The following is a 16,101-nucleotide window of genomic DNA, read 5'->3' on the forward strand; positions in this document are numbered from 1 at the left end:
GCGCAGTTAAATTTGAATTTCAGATAAACAATAAATAGTGTTTAGTAGGAAGAGGTTTCAAATATTGCATGGGATATATTTATACCAAAAAAGTATTATTTTTACTTGAAATTCAAATTAGCTAGGAATCCTGTATGTTTACTTACTAAATCTGTCAAGCCTATGTTCCACTCCCATTTTGCAGAGCATAGCAACCTAAGAGACTTACTCAGAATCACCTGTGAGACGGTGTCAAGGCCTGCATGGAATCTGGGTCTTTAAACTCTTGGTCTTGCTCTGTTGTCCAGCACGTAGCCCAGTGGTGATGTCATAGCTCACAGCAACCTCACTTCTCCTGGGCTCAAGGGATCGTTCTGGCTCAGGCTCCTGAGCAGCTGGGTCTACAGGCATGCACCACTATGCCTGGCTAATTTTTTTCTATTTTTTGTAAAGACAAAGTCTTGCTGTTTCTCAGGCCAGTCTCAAACTTCAGGCCTCAAGCAATCCTCCTGCCTCAGTCTCCCAAACTGCTAGATTACAAATGTGAGCCACTGTGCTCATCCCCTAGACTCATCATTTTTAGCGCTCTCTTTAGTAAGATAAGCACAGGAGACAATGCTGAGTGCTGTCAGGGAACAGCCTATGCTGTACTTTCCTGAGTTTTCCACCAAAATGGTTTGTAGCTCCTTTTACATTGGTGAACAAAAAACAACTGTACAGCTGATGATGCCAATCAAGTTTTGCAGTGGGATAATGTCATTCATCATTTCCAAACTGGAGAATTCTTCTCTTTGTTAAAAGGCAATATTTAGTCATAAATAAAACACCTGGGCCTCTCTGCCTCAGTGCCCAAAATGGTCAGAGGAAATACAGAAATAGGAACTAGACAGAAATCCACTTACATCTCCTGGGGCCACCACATCGTTGCAGAAATAGCAGCCAAGCTTATAACCAGGAATGTTGGCAAAAAGTGACGAGCCCAGGATGTCAGCAGATGCCACAGGGTGGCTTGGACACAAGTCCCCGGCTCCCTGATGCTTTGGCTTCTTTAGGCCATGTCTCATGACAACAAATGTGTCAAATCCCAAGGCAGCATTGATGACCAGCTGCAGATTCAAGGAATAAAGGAACAGAGTTAAGAGACACATATATTTGAAGATGTGGCTAATTCTTTGTTTGGTGAAAAGGCTAAAAATCTAAATTATTTAAGATTTACTTTTTGCATATGAGTATAACTAGATTCTAAAAGCTAATTATGGTAAAAGCTACCGAATACTGCGGGCTTATGAAGTACAAAAGACTTGATAAGTGATTAACATAAACTACCTCACTTACTTTCATTTAAAACTCCCAACAGACACTCCCCATTTATAGATGAGGATACAGAAAGTCAGAGAAGTTAGCTCTGTAATTTCTTCAGAGTCACTTAGTTGGTAGAGGGAGGTGCATTAAACCAAGTCTACAGTTCTGAAACCCATTTTTTCCACCATTGTGCTATATTCTGTCACATCCTTATAGCTTTGTTTTTGTAACAGCTTTACTGAGATGTAATTCACATACTATCTAATTCATCCTCCACATAAATTTTTAAAGACAGATTTTTTCCTTTATAACAACTTTTATTAGATGTAATTTAACTTGTTCCCCCAAATTTCTAACCACATAGAAACAATGAAAAATAAAGAAATATCATACTAGAAAAGAAAATAAAAATTACTCACTATCCACAGCTCAAGTAATTGCTGTTAATAGTTTAGAGCCTTTTAGTGCATTATTTTCTCTCTTTCCCCTCCACTCCCTTGCCTGCTTTCTTTTCTCTTGCTCATTTTCCTTACTCTTTCTCCACATAGTAGGGGGAGGAGGCAGACATAAAAGTTGCTATATAACTGATATAAAACACATACAATCCTGCGTCTTGCTTATTTAACATAATGTGGTATTTTCTATGTTATTAAAATTCTTTGAAAACAGAACTGTGAATGGCTGCATACTATTCCATCACGGATATACACCCTGGTTTAGTTGTTTAATACTATTGGTTCCTGAAGTTGTCACTGTCCATATAGCAGTAAGTACGAAAAAGTCTCTGTCCTCTGGGAACTTGTATTTTAATGTAAGTATGGCACACCTTTCAGTGTAGGGTACCTCAAAGGACTGTTATGAAAATTAAGCAGTAGCTGATACTTATTATACTGGGTGATGGTGAGTGATGCAATGACACAGTCTGCAGCGAAAGCCCTTTGGCACTACGTAGAAGGTCAGCAGGTCACTGTTTCCTGGAGGGGTGGTAGGGTTGGGAACATGGCTCCCTCTGGGGTAGCAGTACGTTAAGTCACAATGAGAGACAAATGCCACCACATTCTACTTTTCTCTCTTCTTTTTTACTTTTCTCTTTCTTAATAGACAAGGTCAGGCTATGTTGCCCAAGCTGGCCTCCAACAATCCTCCCTCCTTAGCCTCCTTAGTAGCTGGGACTACACATACGTGCCCCCGCACCCCTCTTACTCTACCTTTCTCTTGCTTGCAGCGATGACAGTGGGAAGCCATCGGCTCTCCCTGGTATCCATCAATAGGAAAATGACATCATGACTTTCGATGAGTTGCTCCAGCTGCCCCACATCCCTGTGGGCTTGCTCCAAGGTGACGCTGGAGAAGTTCACCGGATGTCCAGGCATGGGGATACTCATGTTGAACCCTCTAGCGTTCTAGGGAAACACAGAGTACACTGATGTCTAAAGCAAAGGGACAGGGGACATCTCAGAGCCCACCAGCACACACGCCTGGCCACTTATATCAGAAACTTCCCCACGTGCGATTCTGCTGCTTTTCCTCACCCTGTCTGCACCATCCACCTCTTCACCTGTGTATCCCAGACCAGTCAACTTGTCACCCCAGGGGCCCTGAGGCAGGGTGAGGCAGCAGAGACCTATGGATCACACTTTCAGAAAAGAGGAGGCCACTTCCTGTCTGTGGTAAGGAAGACACTGGAGGAAAACTGTGTCTCTGTGGCCCTTTCCTGCCACAATACCGTTTGCCTGCTCAAGTTCTCTCTTTCCACCGAGGCTCTTTCTCTACCTGCTCCCAAATTGCCCTCCTCTCCATTTCTTCAGTGAATCATCTCCAAATGAGGTATGCCACCAAAAATAATTTGATTTAATAAATTTGCATAAGGTTAGAATGACTGATAATCATGCCTTAATCCTCTCAGGAGTATACACATGTTTTAAGTACTCAAAAACAAAAACTCTACTTGCTAACTTATAACCAGAAAATCTACTTAGGAGTATGTTGATATGGGGGGTGGTGTGGTGGTGAAGGGGTTGGGATGGGCAACAGCAGAGTGTGGTACAGAGGTGACGGTCCATTCCCTGTACAAAACTAGAAGCTTCCCAGCAGCCCAAACTGTCCTGAATTGTCCACAGGGCTTCAGAACAGCTCTACAATTTTCTATCTGCCCCTTGATGACTCCATAATGTCTTAGCACATCAACAGTGAGTCACAAAAGGGTGCTAATGAAGCCAGGGACACTGACTTTCCACAGAAAAGAAAGTGTTCTAGAACTATAAACTGCACCCTTCACTTCTGCATATCACTGGCCATAGGTAAATAAGTGTGTGAAAACATAGCTTTTTCATTCGTTTGCCAAAATCTCTCATGTCACTACAATAATAGCTTAAGGGGCAAGACAAGTCTTTTCACAAAGGAAAATCTATTGATAATCTGAAGATTGCAGATATTTTCTCCTGATTATCAATTTAACCTAAATCCTTGGAATGCAAGTAAGAGATGGCAACAATTTCAAAAAGAATGAAAAAGAAAGTAAAGCAAGAAAGGACACCAGGGCGAAGGGACTTCAGAAAGAAGAAAGGTTCACAAACCAGTCCCTTTTAAGAATAATTCACAGGCAGTGCCTGTGGCTCAGTGAGCAGGGCACCAGCCCCATATACCAAGGGTGGTGAGTTCAAACCCTGCCCCGGCTAAACTGCAACAAACAATAGCTGGGTGTTGTGCTGGGCACCTGTAGTCCCAGCTGCTCGGGAGGCTGAGGCAAGAGAATTGCTTAAGCCCAGGAGTTGGAGGTTGCTGTGAGTTATGACGCCATAGCACTCTACCAAGGGCGATAAAGTGAGACTCTGTCTCTAAAAAAAAAAGAATAACACCATCCAGAGACAACTACCAGGATCTCACTAATTCATTAAATGTTGTACATCTACCGGGTACCAAATACTACCATAAACAATAAAAAAACAACGATGACAGTAATAACACCTGTAACAGCTTACTGGCATATTCTAACTGACAAAGCATTTTACACGACGGTTCCTTGATCTAAAAAGCTATTATGTATACATTTTAATAACACCAAGATGGAAGCATAATTATCCAATACCAATTACAGACTTTTCAGTAACTGATCCTTACCCACATAAACTTTGCTAACTAAGTGATGTCCACGTACTCTCCCAGTAAGCTGACGGGAGCCAACCTGTATGGTCCACACCCTGCAGGCTGGAATTCAGCAAGTTTCAACACACTAGTTTCCACCTTGGCCGTATGCAGAACCACCTAGAGAGTCTTAAAAATTCCTAATGCCTGGGCTTTTCCTCAGACCATTTAAGCTGCAATCTCTAAAAGTGAGTCCAGGTATTAATATTTTCTAAAACCCTCCCGATGGCTCAAAGGAGTAAGCGAAGGCGAGGAGTAACATAAAGTACAATACGCAGCTCTCACATGTATAGTTCAAAGTATTCCGACAAACTGCAGGTTAACGTATCAAGATACAGAACACTGCGGAGCCTGCGGCTGACTCTGACCCAACAAAAGAAGAAAGAAGAAAGGGGAATAAAGACGTAGCACGTGCCCACGACCCCAGAGCACGCTGTTGTACCCCTTCCTAGTCAATTCCCACTACCCCTGGACAACCTCCCTTCGGACTTTATGAGCCATAGGCTAGTTTTGCCTATTCCAAAACCTGGTATAAATGATATCCCGGAGTATATTCCTGCCTGTGTTTGGCTTTTTTTTATGCTTAGCATAATGCTTTTGAGTTTCATCCATATTGTTAAGTATCAATAGTATGTCCCTAAAAAAAAAAAAAAAAAAAGTATATTCCTTTTTATTGTGCAACTACACCACCATTTGTTTATTCATTCTCCTGTTAATGGTTATTTCTCCATTTTATTATAAATAAAGCTGCCTATGGACATTTTCCTACAAGTAATTTAGTGTGTGTGTATTTTAGTTCCTTCAGGTAAATATCAAAGTGTGCTGTCTGGGTCATTAGGAAGTGTGTGTGCTTGACTTCATGAGAAACACCCAGACTGACAGCAGCAGAACAGGACAGCTTTGGTTGTTCCACAGCCTGACAACATTTAGGACCGCCAGACTTCTGCATTTTAGCCATTTTAGTGAGTGTGGAGAGATGTATGTCCATGGCTTTAATCTGTATTTCCCTGATGCTGGCTGAGGGTAAGCACTTTCATCAGCTCACTCGCCAGTCACAATCCTCACTATGAAGTCAGCACCTGTCCAGGCCTTTTGTCCCTGGTGAGCCCGTCTCACGTATATGGAGCTCTTTATGTAGTACTCTGGATGAAAGCTTTTGTCAAATACATTCCCACAAATGTTTTCTCAGTTTGGCTTCTTACTGACATCTTTTGAAAAGCAAAAGTTTTTAATTTTGATAAAGTCAAATTTTTCCTTTATGGTTCGTATTTATTAGGTCCCAAGAAATCTTTGCCTATCACAAGACCACTGAGATGCTTTCTCGTAGAAGCCTTATAAGTTTTAGCTTTTATCTTCTGTGGCCTTTCTGGTTGTCACTTAAGAGCTCAGAATATTCAACAGGCCCTCTTCTCTCTGGGCAGCTGGCACTCCAGTATCCCCCAGCCCGCGGGAGTTCTGGAATCTCTGCTCTGCCCACAGCTCCCGGCAGTGTTTTCCACCCAGGCTGCTGACAGAGTCCTGCCTTGAGCATTCATCACTCACTACTCAGTCAAAGACTCAGATGCTGCCAGGCAATTTTCTGGAACTCTTCTGCGCAGGTCCCTATGTCTGGTACTACATCTTTCAGCCACCTCAGCTGCTTTGACCTCTGTTCCCTCCACTCATCAAGACCAAGAGTACCTCATAAGGCTCCTATGGGCTCTGGCATGGGCCAGAAAGAGCCTCCCTGTAATGAGAGGGGTCAAATCCTTCCCTGTGTGGAAAGACAGCCTTTCACTACCTATTCACTGTCTGAAATGAGTTACTTTATGTATTTTTTCCAGGTGCATAACTGTTTATGGTGGGAGAGCTTAGCCTAGTATTAGTTACTGATTAAGGTTGGAAGCAGATGTCCAGAATTGGATTTTAAAACCTCAAAATCCAAACCTCATAATCTTAAATTGTATTGCCTTGTTTTAAAAAATACGGTGACCTCAAATAGTTAAATTTCATTTATAAAATACAAGTTGTTTTCTTATTCAGTTAACTCAGCCTAGGATCAGACGTAGGTACTTGCAACAGAGCAGTTCTTTTAAGGTAATTTTACTATAGCATTTTTTTTTTTTTAGAGACAGAATCTCACTCTGTCCCCTTCAGTAAAGTGCCATGGCGTCACAGCTCACAGCAACCTCCAGCTCTTGGGCTTAAGCAATTCCCTGGCCTCAGCCCCCTGAGCAGCTGGGATACCATAGCATTTTTTAAGGCACTTGGAAACGGTCAATGTGACATTTACATCCTGGCATATGAAAATTATTCCAGGAATACCATGCAGATAAAATCAAGAGTTTCTTATGAAGTTGAGTCACTTGAGGCCTGGAGCCAGAATACAGTTAGTTTGGGTCAAGTATAATTGAGAACAAAAACGAAAAGCTACCTCAGTCTCACTAACTTCCCTTCATTGTTGAGGGTTTTGTTTCTTCAAGAAGTCTTCCCTGATCCCACCCCCACCACAGTGTTGGTTAGGCCTTCTGATTACAGGTTCTCATGGCAATCGAGCTCCTGTTCCATGCACTTAATACAATTATAATTATTTGTGAAATTATTTGTTAATGACCATCTCCCCCACTAGACTGTGAATTCCATTCAGGGGAGAGGAAGCTGAGATCCCCTGTCCCTGGCCCATAGTAGGCCTTAAGTAAATTACCAATGGAGTATGTAATGGCATAACTAAACAAGTAAGTAGAAGGAACTGTATTGGGTCATTGACAATGGCTGGGATTTAAATTAGCAAAAATTTCAGGTAACTAGTAAGTGGCAAAGCTCAGATTCAAAGCCCAGTCTGTCTGGCCTTGAGGGTTCATAATATTCTCCAGTGATAAACTGAATTATTCTTCCTAACTCTGCACTTCCTCCCTCTGATAGAATTATGATCCGCACCCTTTGCAACATGACTTTGCGGGATCTCACACTAGGAAGGCAGAGTATACTGACTGATCCACGACTTTGGGCTCAGCCTGAGACTTGCTTTGGCAATAAAAATGGAAGACGTCGCTCTGCACCATGGTTGAGCTGAGACCCTAACTTTAAGGGGCACAATAATCACCAATCCTTCTAAGTTTACACGTTCTACCATAACAAGCAAAGGACCCAGAGGACTGCTTTTCCATTACCCTAGATTTGAAATAACATATACAGTGAATCAGAACTTGACTCAACATCTAGAATTCAGTCTAGCCCCAGAAGTTGATCCATACCCAACCTGCACACCAGTGAGAAAGAAAGAAATGTTTGCAACTGGAAGCCACTGAGATTTGGGGATTGTGCAACATACAGTATTTTTACAGCAAAAACCTAACTAATATGCCTTCTCAGTGGCAGGGTTGCAATTTATTCTTAGTCCTTCTGGCATCCAGCACACAGCTGGGTACACAGCGGGTGCTTATCAATACTTTTGAATTAAACCCAGTAAATGAAGTTCCTTAGGGAGACTGGTAAAATGGACAAAACTTTTAACATTGCTTTCAAAGCAAAGCTTTCTAAAATGAAGGAATGGCCAGCCACGCTGACTCACATCTATGATTCTAACACTCTGAGAGGCCAAGGCAGGTAGATTGTCTGAGCTCAGGAGTTGGAGACCAGCCTGAGCAAAAGAGAGATCCCATCTCTACTAAAAAAAGAAAAATTGGCCAGGCATTGTGGTGGGCACCTGTGGTCCCAGGTATTGGGAAGGCTGAGGCAGGAGGAAAACTTGAACTGAGTAGTTTGCTGTGAGCTAGGCTGACACTATGGCACTCTAGTCTGGGCAACAGAGTGAGACTCTGTCTCACAAAAATAAATGAATGAGGGTGGCGCCTGTGGCTCAAAGGAATAGGGCACCGGCCCCATATACTGGAGGTGGTGAATTCAAGCCGGGCCCTGGCCAAAAACTACAAATAAATAAATAAATAAAAATGAATGAATGAATACATAAATAAATAAAATGAAGGAATTTAATAACAAGTGGCTAAAGAGAGAAACTTTGAGAAAGTGGGCTTTTTTTGTGGCTAGGGCTGAGAGCCTCTTCTGGCATTTGAAATATAAGCAGATGCTTTGGAGACACCTGATCTGACTCCTGTCAGATAAACCGATCAAGCATTCAAGATGCAGAATCTCCTCTGCCAGTTGACCTTAGGGAAAAAACTCTCAAGATGTTGAATCAAATCTGCTGAATGACTTTTCTCTTGTTATCTGGTGTTTCTACAGCAAATGATACAACTCAAAAATAAGTAGCTGGAAAAAAAAGCTAAACTTTCAGCACAATCTTTCTTCTGCAAAGACTTGCATTCAATTTAACTTCATAAACCTACATTAAGTAACTACGAAGTGCTCCAGAAATGGACGAAAAGTAATATCTGAGATATGCGCCACTATAAATTCTTTTGGAATCAGGCAGAACGTAAAAATATATCTACCCACATACCTACCCCCAAATTTCTCAACTTAAATGCATACAATTCTTTGCAACTTATAAAACATTTCTTGGCTCGGCGCCTATAGCTCAACCGGCTAAGGCGTCAGCCACGTACACCTAAGGTGGCGGGTTCGAATCCCCAGCCCGGACCCGCCAAACAACAATGACGGCTGCAACCAAAAAATAGCCGGGCGTTGTGGCGGGCGCCTGTGGTCCCAGCTACTTGGGAGGCGGAGGCAAGAGACTCGCTTGAGCCCAGGAGTTGGAGGTTGCTGTGAGCTGTAATGCCACGGCACTCTACCCAGGGGGACAGCTTGAGGCTCTGTCTAAAAAAAAAAAAAAAAAAAACATTTCTTCACACATTCATCTCATTTTTTCAAGAACATATGAGAATTTTGCTATGTTTTTTTATCCCCATCTCTGAGATGAGGAAACAGAGGCTCAACCACATGAAGAATGCCTGGTAGAAAGTGATAGATCAGGCGTCCTCAAACTATGGCCCGCAGACCACATACGGCCGGCCTAGGACATTTATCCAGCCCGCTGAGTATTTTTGCTGCCCCTGCATGTCCTGCTTAGCAGCTGACTCATCCCAGGCCCGCAGTCGGGCTCTCCAATGGTCTGAGGGACAGTGAACTGGCCCCCTCTTTAAAAGGTTTGAGGACCCCTGTGGTAGATGTTTGACCCTTGCACCAATACCACAGTGCCTCATTCCCAAGACTTAAACATTTAAAAATATAAGAGAAAGTTCTCTGACGTTCCCCCAAAGCATCAACATACCACTCCCGGGAATATTTTCTGGAGCCGGTCTGCTGCAGCCAGAGCCTTGGGCTTCCCACCTCCTAAGCAATCTTCAAACTCATACAGAGGCTGCCTTATAGGATTGGAGTAGGAGATCTTGGCATTGTCCACAAATGTGATGTGTCTGACGCCCCAACCCTGTGTGGGAACAGATCATGGTGTGTTTTTGATGAATATTTCACAGGGCATATCTGGTGAAATCATGAAAGAGGTGTTGCTTTGGGGCAACCTGAGAAACTCAAAAATACAAGAAACTTCAGATACAAAACTATAGAAATTCAGTTTTTGATAAGTAAAATATGGACTTCCTTTAAGAACCAAAAATAATTATATACTCACTGCCTGGTTTCCTGTAGTAATGAGATTTATTAAAATATAAGAGTGGGTCAGACTAATAATTCATTATTTTTGACAGAAGCAGCAGAGAAAGACTTGGAGGTCAATCCCAACAAAACCGTCTACATTGCTGTTTTATTTTTTATTTATTTATTTTGAGACAGAGCCTCAAGCTATTCTCCTGGGTAGAATGCTGTAGCATTACAGCTCACAGCAACCTCCAACTCCTGAGCTCAAGCAAGTCTCCTGCCTCAGCCTCCCTAGTAGCTGGGACCACAGGTGCTCACCACAATGCCTGGCTATTTTTTTTGTTGCAGCCGTCATTGTGGTTTTGGCGGGCCCAGGCTGGATTCGAACCCGCCACCTTAGGTGTATGTGGCTGGCGCCTTAGCCACTTCAACCACAGGCGCCGAGCCTACATTGCTGTTTTAAAAGACTTAGCAATAGCCCCTAAGTATCTTTGATTTCCCTTAATGAATAAGGGAAGTTAATAAGTAGTTATTAAGTATAAATAATAACTACTTTTGAAGCTCATTTAAAGCCTAAAGTAAGTCCTCAGATTGAGTTAGAAATTATTTCCCACTGTACAATATTATGGAATATTCTGTACTATTTCTCTAAGAGGCAGAGCCTTATTAATGACCTAGAATTTAGGGAACAATTCTACATTCTTAGAAATAGTTTGTGTGATTTTATAAACTTCAATTACGTGTCCTATAAAGCTTTATACAATCAGACAATTTTAAAGTTGGATGGGATCTCTAAATCCTTAGTCTAACCACTTTGTTTTACTGATATGGAAACTGAAGCCCAGAAAAGGTAAGTGGCTTGCCTATGGTCATGTGATTGATGATGAGGCATGAACGAGGTCGCCAGAGTCGCAACCAAATGAAGATGCCTACTTTGGGGGTTGGGGTGGGGTGGGGTAGAGTGTACTTCAGTTGACAGTTTGTAAGCAGAGCAGCCTGAGAGAAGTCCTGCCATGACTGGCTGCAGAATTAACATTGAATTCTTATTTCAATATCCTTCCATTAGGAACCGTAGGATTCAATTATAATGCTGGCTTTAGAGGGACAGTCAACAAGGACCCAAGATTCATTTTCAGGGTTGAGGATGACAGATCAGGATCCACCTTTCATAAGCACAGTTTAGACTGGCTGTTTGTACACAGACTAGTAACCTTTTGGTCTACCCACCCAGTTTTATTAAATTACTTGCACAAGCTAAGCAACCTACCATGGAAGAAATAAAGGCATAGAAAGTCCGAGTCACTTGTGCTTGCTTTGGGGATATTTACTTCTGAAGTAGTTTTACATTCCTCAAAGCAACTGCTGAGTGGATAGCGAAGGGAGCGGTCTGGAAAGGTGCTGCCCAGTGGTAAGAAAGCCAGACACATCACAAACACACCACGGGTTAGTTACATGCAGGTGTATTTGCACTTAACTTTCAGCTTCCTAGAATGCTACACAGTTTTTATGGCTAATACAAAGATTGGAGAAAATTATAATGTTGAATGTGGATGACAATGTGGTAGTGAAAAAACCATCTTATTGGTTAACAGTGTTAAACTAGTGTCATTTGTCTGGAAAGCAATTTGGCAATACGCTTCTAGAATCTTAAAAATATTTATATCCTATGACCTACTTCCAGCAATTTATCCTATGAAATAATCTGACATACTGACAGAGATGCAATCACAAAGATGTTCTTTGTAACACAATTTATAATAGTAAAAAACTGGAAACGTTACTGCTAACCATTAGGGAAATGTTTCAGTGAATTGTACTTGATCATCTGAGGAAGCCAGACGCAGCAGTGTGCACCTGTAGGACTGAAGTGGGAAGACAGCGGTTCATGCCCAGCCTGGAGAACACAGCAAGACCCTGTCTCCAAGGCCGAGTGCGGTGGCTCATTCCTGTAATCCTGGCATGCTGGAAGGCCAAGGTGGGTGGACTACATGAGCTCACAAGTTTGAAACCAGCCTGAGCAAAAAAGCGAGACCTTATCTCTACTAAAAATAGAAAAAACTGGGGCAAGAGGATCGCTTGAGCCCAAGAGTTGGAGGCTGCTGTGAGCTATGATGATGCCACAGCACTCTACCCAGGGCAATAGCTTGAGACTCTGTCCAAAAAAAAAAAAAAGTTTGCGTCATAGCAAAGCATGCATTTCAAACTACGCAACACGTTTCATCTAACTTTAAAACTTAATTGACATTAAATACATTGGTATTCTTTTAAATTTTCTCTTTTGAGAAATCTTTCCATATTCCTAAATGTATGTTTGTGTTTTCTCCTTTTTTCTCTTATTCAGCCTTGCCAAGGAGGCTTGTCATTTTGTCAGCCTTCTGGAGCACTAAAAACTACTAAATAATTTATTTATCCGTCCTATAATTGTTTATTTTGTTTTGCTCTCAGACTCATTAACCCCGACTTTTTTCTTTATTAACGCCTTCCTTTTGTGTAATTTATTTTATTGTCTCTTTCTAACCTCTAGAATTATTAGGTACTTAGCTTTTCTTAACATTTTCAAGAATTATAAAGTCAGCGTAGACCCATGATAGAAAATTTGTAAAGTATAAAAATCATACAAGAGGAAGGCGACACACATCTTCCTATCACTTTTCTACTTACCTCCTTCTAGTGTTTGTTTAATAAATAATTGTCTCTCTAACATGGCAGTGCTACATCTAGGGCTGTTTTCCTAGAGAGATAATCCTATGGCTATGTCAACATACAAGTACAAGGATGTTTTCTAATAGAGTCTCTAATAGGGAAAAAAAAAAAAAGGAAAAGAATCTGAACTTGCTTTAAATATGCCAACATCATCTCTGGAAAGATCCAGATGGCATACTGATCTACAAAGTCTGCTTAATTCTAGGAAGTAGGACTTAGGATGATTTAGAAGAAGATTTTCTGTTTCTCTCTTCCAATAAAAGCATACGTTTCTTTTATAATGAAAAAGACACTGAGAAAAGAAAAAAGAAAGGGAGGAAGAGTGGGGGGGGGGGCCAGGGGGAATCTGGGAGATGGAAGGCAGTTGTGTAAATGAAACAAGAAGGGAAGCCATAGCTTCAGAGGGGCCACTTGGCCCCCACAAACTTACCATTAACGTCCTGGCTACGTTACAACCCAAGGTGCCGGCTCCAAGCAGCAGACATTTGGTGGACACGACCTTGTCCAAGTCTAAAGTAGGGACCAACCTCCAACACATCAATTTGAGATTTAGATCCACTGATGACTCAGCTAACCTAGAAAATGAGAGATTTATTTATTCAGTCGTTGACTCATTTATCCCCACAAAGATACAGGTATGAAGTAGCTATGGGAGAAAATGAAATACACAATAAGGCAATTGTGACCAAAGGGATAAAGCTTAGAAGGGTGAGCAAGGAGGAGAAAGGTTCCCACACAGAACTCAGACCACTGCAGTCATCTGCTGCTGCTAGTGGTGGGCCACAAACTTAATACTGAGCTCCTAGTGGCCAAGGTAAAAAGAAAAACAAGGCCAATTCTAACAGTCAATGTGTCCACGAATAAAAACACACCAGCTGATGATTAAAAGGAAAGTTTTTACTAGTAGTGAAAACAGAAATTTCCTCCATGTCTCTTTAATATTCACCCTCAAATACAGCACTGGTTTCCCTGAAATACTTCTTGCAACGTCCTTCAATGTGGGCCAAAAGGACAAAGCTACAGGGCAATGAATAAAGAACCAAAGGGGGCTACGGGCATACCGTCTGAAAGTCTGAACTTGAAGCAAGAACAAGTGTCTAACAGAGGTGTCCAAACTGGGGCCCCCGGGCTGCATGCAGATTACCTGAGGACTGTTCTGTTTATCTGTGGTGTCAGATATCACAAGAAGAATGCACAGGCCTTTTCTCTGGCTCATCAACTTTCATTAGTATTTGTGTATTTACTACATGGCCTAAGACAACTCTTATTCTTCCCATGTGTGGCAGAAAAGAAAAAAGGTCGGACACTACTGGAAGAACAGATGAACTGTGTGCCCTTCAGGATATCCATCGCTAATACTGATTCCTACATCCAAACCTCAGAGTCACGTAGCAAAGAGCAGAAGAACACTTCCTGTCAATATGAACAGCAGCCCTGAACTGAATTATGGAACACGGTGTTGGCCTGACAGAACCTGGTGTATGAATAATCCCCCTGGAGAAAGTGGCTCCCCAAATATACCTTTTAGGGTCCATACAGTCACTGAGGTTCACCATCCTCGGTCCCATGCCTCCTTTCTGATTCTTTTCCCATCCAACTGCTTTAGGACAATCTTAAGGCAAATAAAATGCTAAGTTTAATGAAAGAAGGGAGAATAAAAACAAACAAGTCAAGCAGTAAGCTTGCTTAAAAAACGGTCAACGTTCACGACAGCCCACCAGTGTTAAGCTTTTGGTTCGCTTCTTTCCCAAAGCAGTCCCAGTGCCTGCACTTCCATCTACGTGTACAGCTGCCTCCTCATCTTCCTCAGCTCCTGGGAATCTTGTTTACAGCCCATCACACTGGAGTACAGTCTCATATAGGAGCTTCTGAAATAGCCCTTAATTCTGGCCCAACGTGCCTCAGTTCCAATGTTACCGGAAGGTGCCCCTCAAAAAGACACGTCTGGAGTAGGTATCACCCCGTGGAGGGCTCTCTATGGAAGCAAGACAAGCCAACGTAACTGCAGCACTGACATTCCTATGGGGAGGGGACCCGCTAGCTCAGTGCCTCCCTCCTGTTGCCATCCTTACCATGTCCCTCTGGCTCAGCCTCTCCATACCTGTGTACAGACTGCAGTCCCAGGTGCTCACGGCCCTCTGTTAAGTTGCCCTCTCCTTTAACCTCCTTTAATCTTTATCTGTTCTGAATTACCCCTTCCCTGAGTTATCCATTCTCCACCGCCCTCTTTTAATTCCTGCTACGGAAGCCTCTGTAACTCTAATTCCAACAGTTCCTGAAGTGCTCTCAACGGACAAGGATCCTGTGGCTAACCAGACTTGGAAATGCTTCTATATTTATAACTATATTTTATATCCAGTCCCATTACCACCCAAATCTGAAGAGTCACATTGCACGTGAGAGAGATATAAGCTCTTCACAGCCTGCAGAAAGATACCCCTTTATTGGTTTACATCTTCCAAACTTACAAGGCTCTCCTTATCTGCCTCCATCACTCTGTAACACCAATTAAAATCTCACAGGACACATTCAGGGAAATGCTGCTCTATCCTATTATTGCAAAAATCTCTTAAAGATCTCAATTGCTCTGTGCCACTCCTGCTACCTCCTCACATTAATGAAAGGCTTACTGCCCTTGGTGGTGCCATCGTCTTATAGATCTCGCTAGTAAGGGCCATCCACTGTCTTCCAGCCCTGTATCTCAAGACCTCTATCATTCTCCCTTTCTCACTGAATCTCACTGTTCACAATAAAGCCTCGATTCCTAATCAGAGAACTCACCCAACCACAACTTACACTTCCAGAATTACCTCCAATGTTTGCTTTAAGTAACAGTCTCTGAAGGGACAGAAACTCCTTGACTTAAAGATGTATTTTTAGTAGGAGGAATTTTGTTTTTGTTTCTAATTGTACACTGGTTTTTTGGCTATACTCCTTCCCCCCCTTTTATTTTTTGGAGACAGGGTCTCACTCTTTTGTCCACGTTAGAGAGCACTGGGATCATCATAGCTCACTGTAGCCTGAAACTCCATAATCAATAACTCCAGCCTAGGTTTTCTCCTGTTACAGTTATAAGACAAAAATAAAGTATCATTTAAAATTAAAAGATCTCCACACTCAAACTCCACTGGGCTGGTGCCTCTAGTCCCAGGTACTCAGAAGGCTGAGGCAGGAGGATCACTTGTGCCCAGGAGCTCAAGGCCAGACTAGTGAACACAACAAGACCTCCATCTCTTTAAAAAGAACAAAACTAATAATGAAAAAATATTGACAATAACACTTAATTTACCATACTTGCCCCCATATAAGCTATACTCCTATAATATACCACAAATTAATGAGAGGATTTTTTTAGGGGAGCATCAGGTGCTATTCTCCCACAGCTCACAAACTGGGAGAAGCACACGAAGGATCAGAGGGAAGATGAATGGGGGGATC

General features: G+C 42.2%; 1 protein-coding gene across 1 annotated transcript in view; it reads right to left on the bottom strand.

The window, feature by feature from the left end:
* ATG7 (autophagy related 7) overlaps nt 1-16,101 on the bottom strand; it is a 222,420-nt gene that overhangs the window by 170,565 nt on the left and 35,754 nt on the right. The window contains exons 9-13 of the mRNA XM_023516977.1: nt 14,185-14,275; nt 13,094-13,238; nt 9,635-9,793; nt 2,490-2,684; nt 882-1,085 (exon numbers count right to left, since the gene is read on the bottom strand). Coding sequence (XP_023372745.1) covers nt 882-1,085; nt 2,490-2,684; nt 9,635-9,793; nt 13,094-13,238; nt 14,185-14,275 — 794 coding nt within the window. The remainder of the gene's footprint in view (nt 1-881; nt 1,086-2,489; nt 2,685-9,634; nt 9,794-13,093; nt 13,239-14,184; nt 14,276-16,101) is intronic.

The sequence above is a fragment of the Otolemur garnettii genome, unplaced genomic scaffold (assembly GCF_000181295.1).
Source record: "Otolemur garnettii isolate 467f Iridium unplaced genomic scaffold, OtoGar3 scaffold00101, whole genome shotgun sequence".
Classification (NCBI taxonomy): domain Eukaryota; kingdom Metazoa; phylum Chordata; class Mammalia; order Primates; family Galagidae; genus Otolemur; species Otolemur garnettii.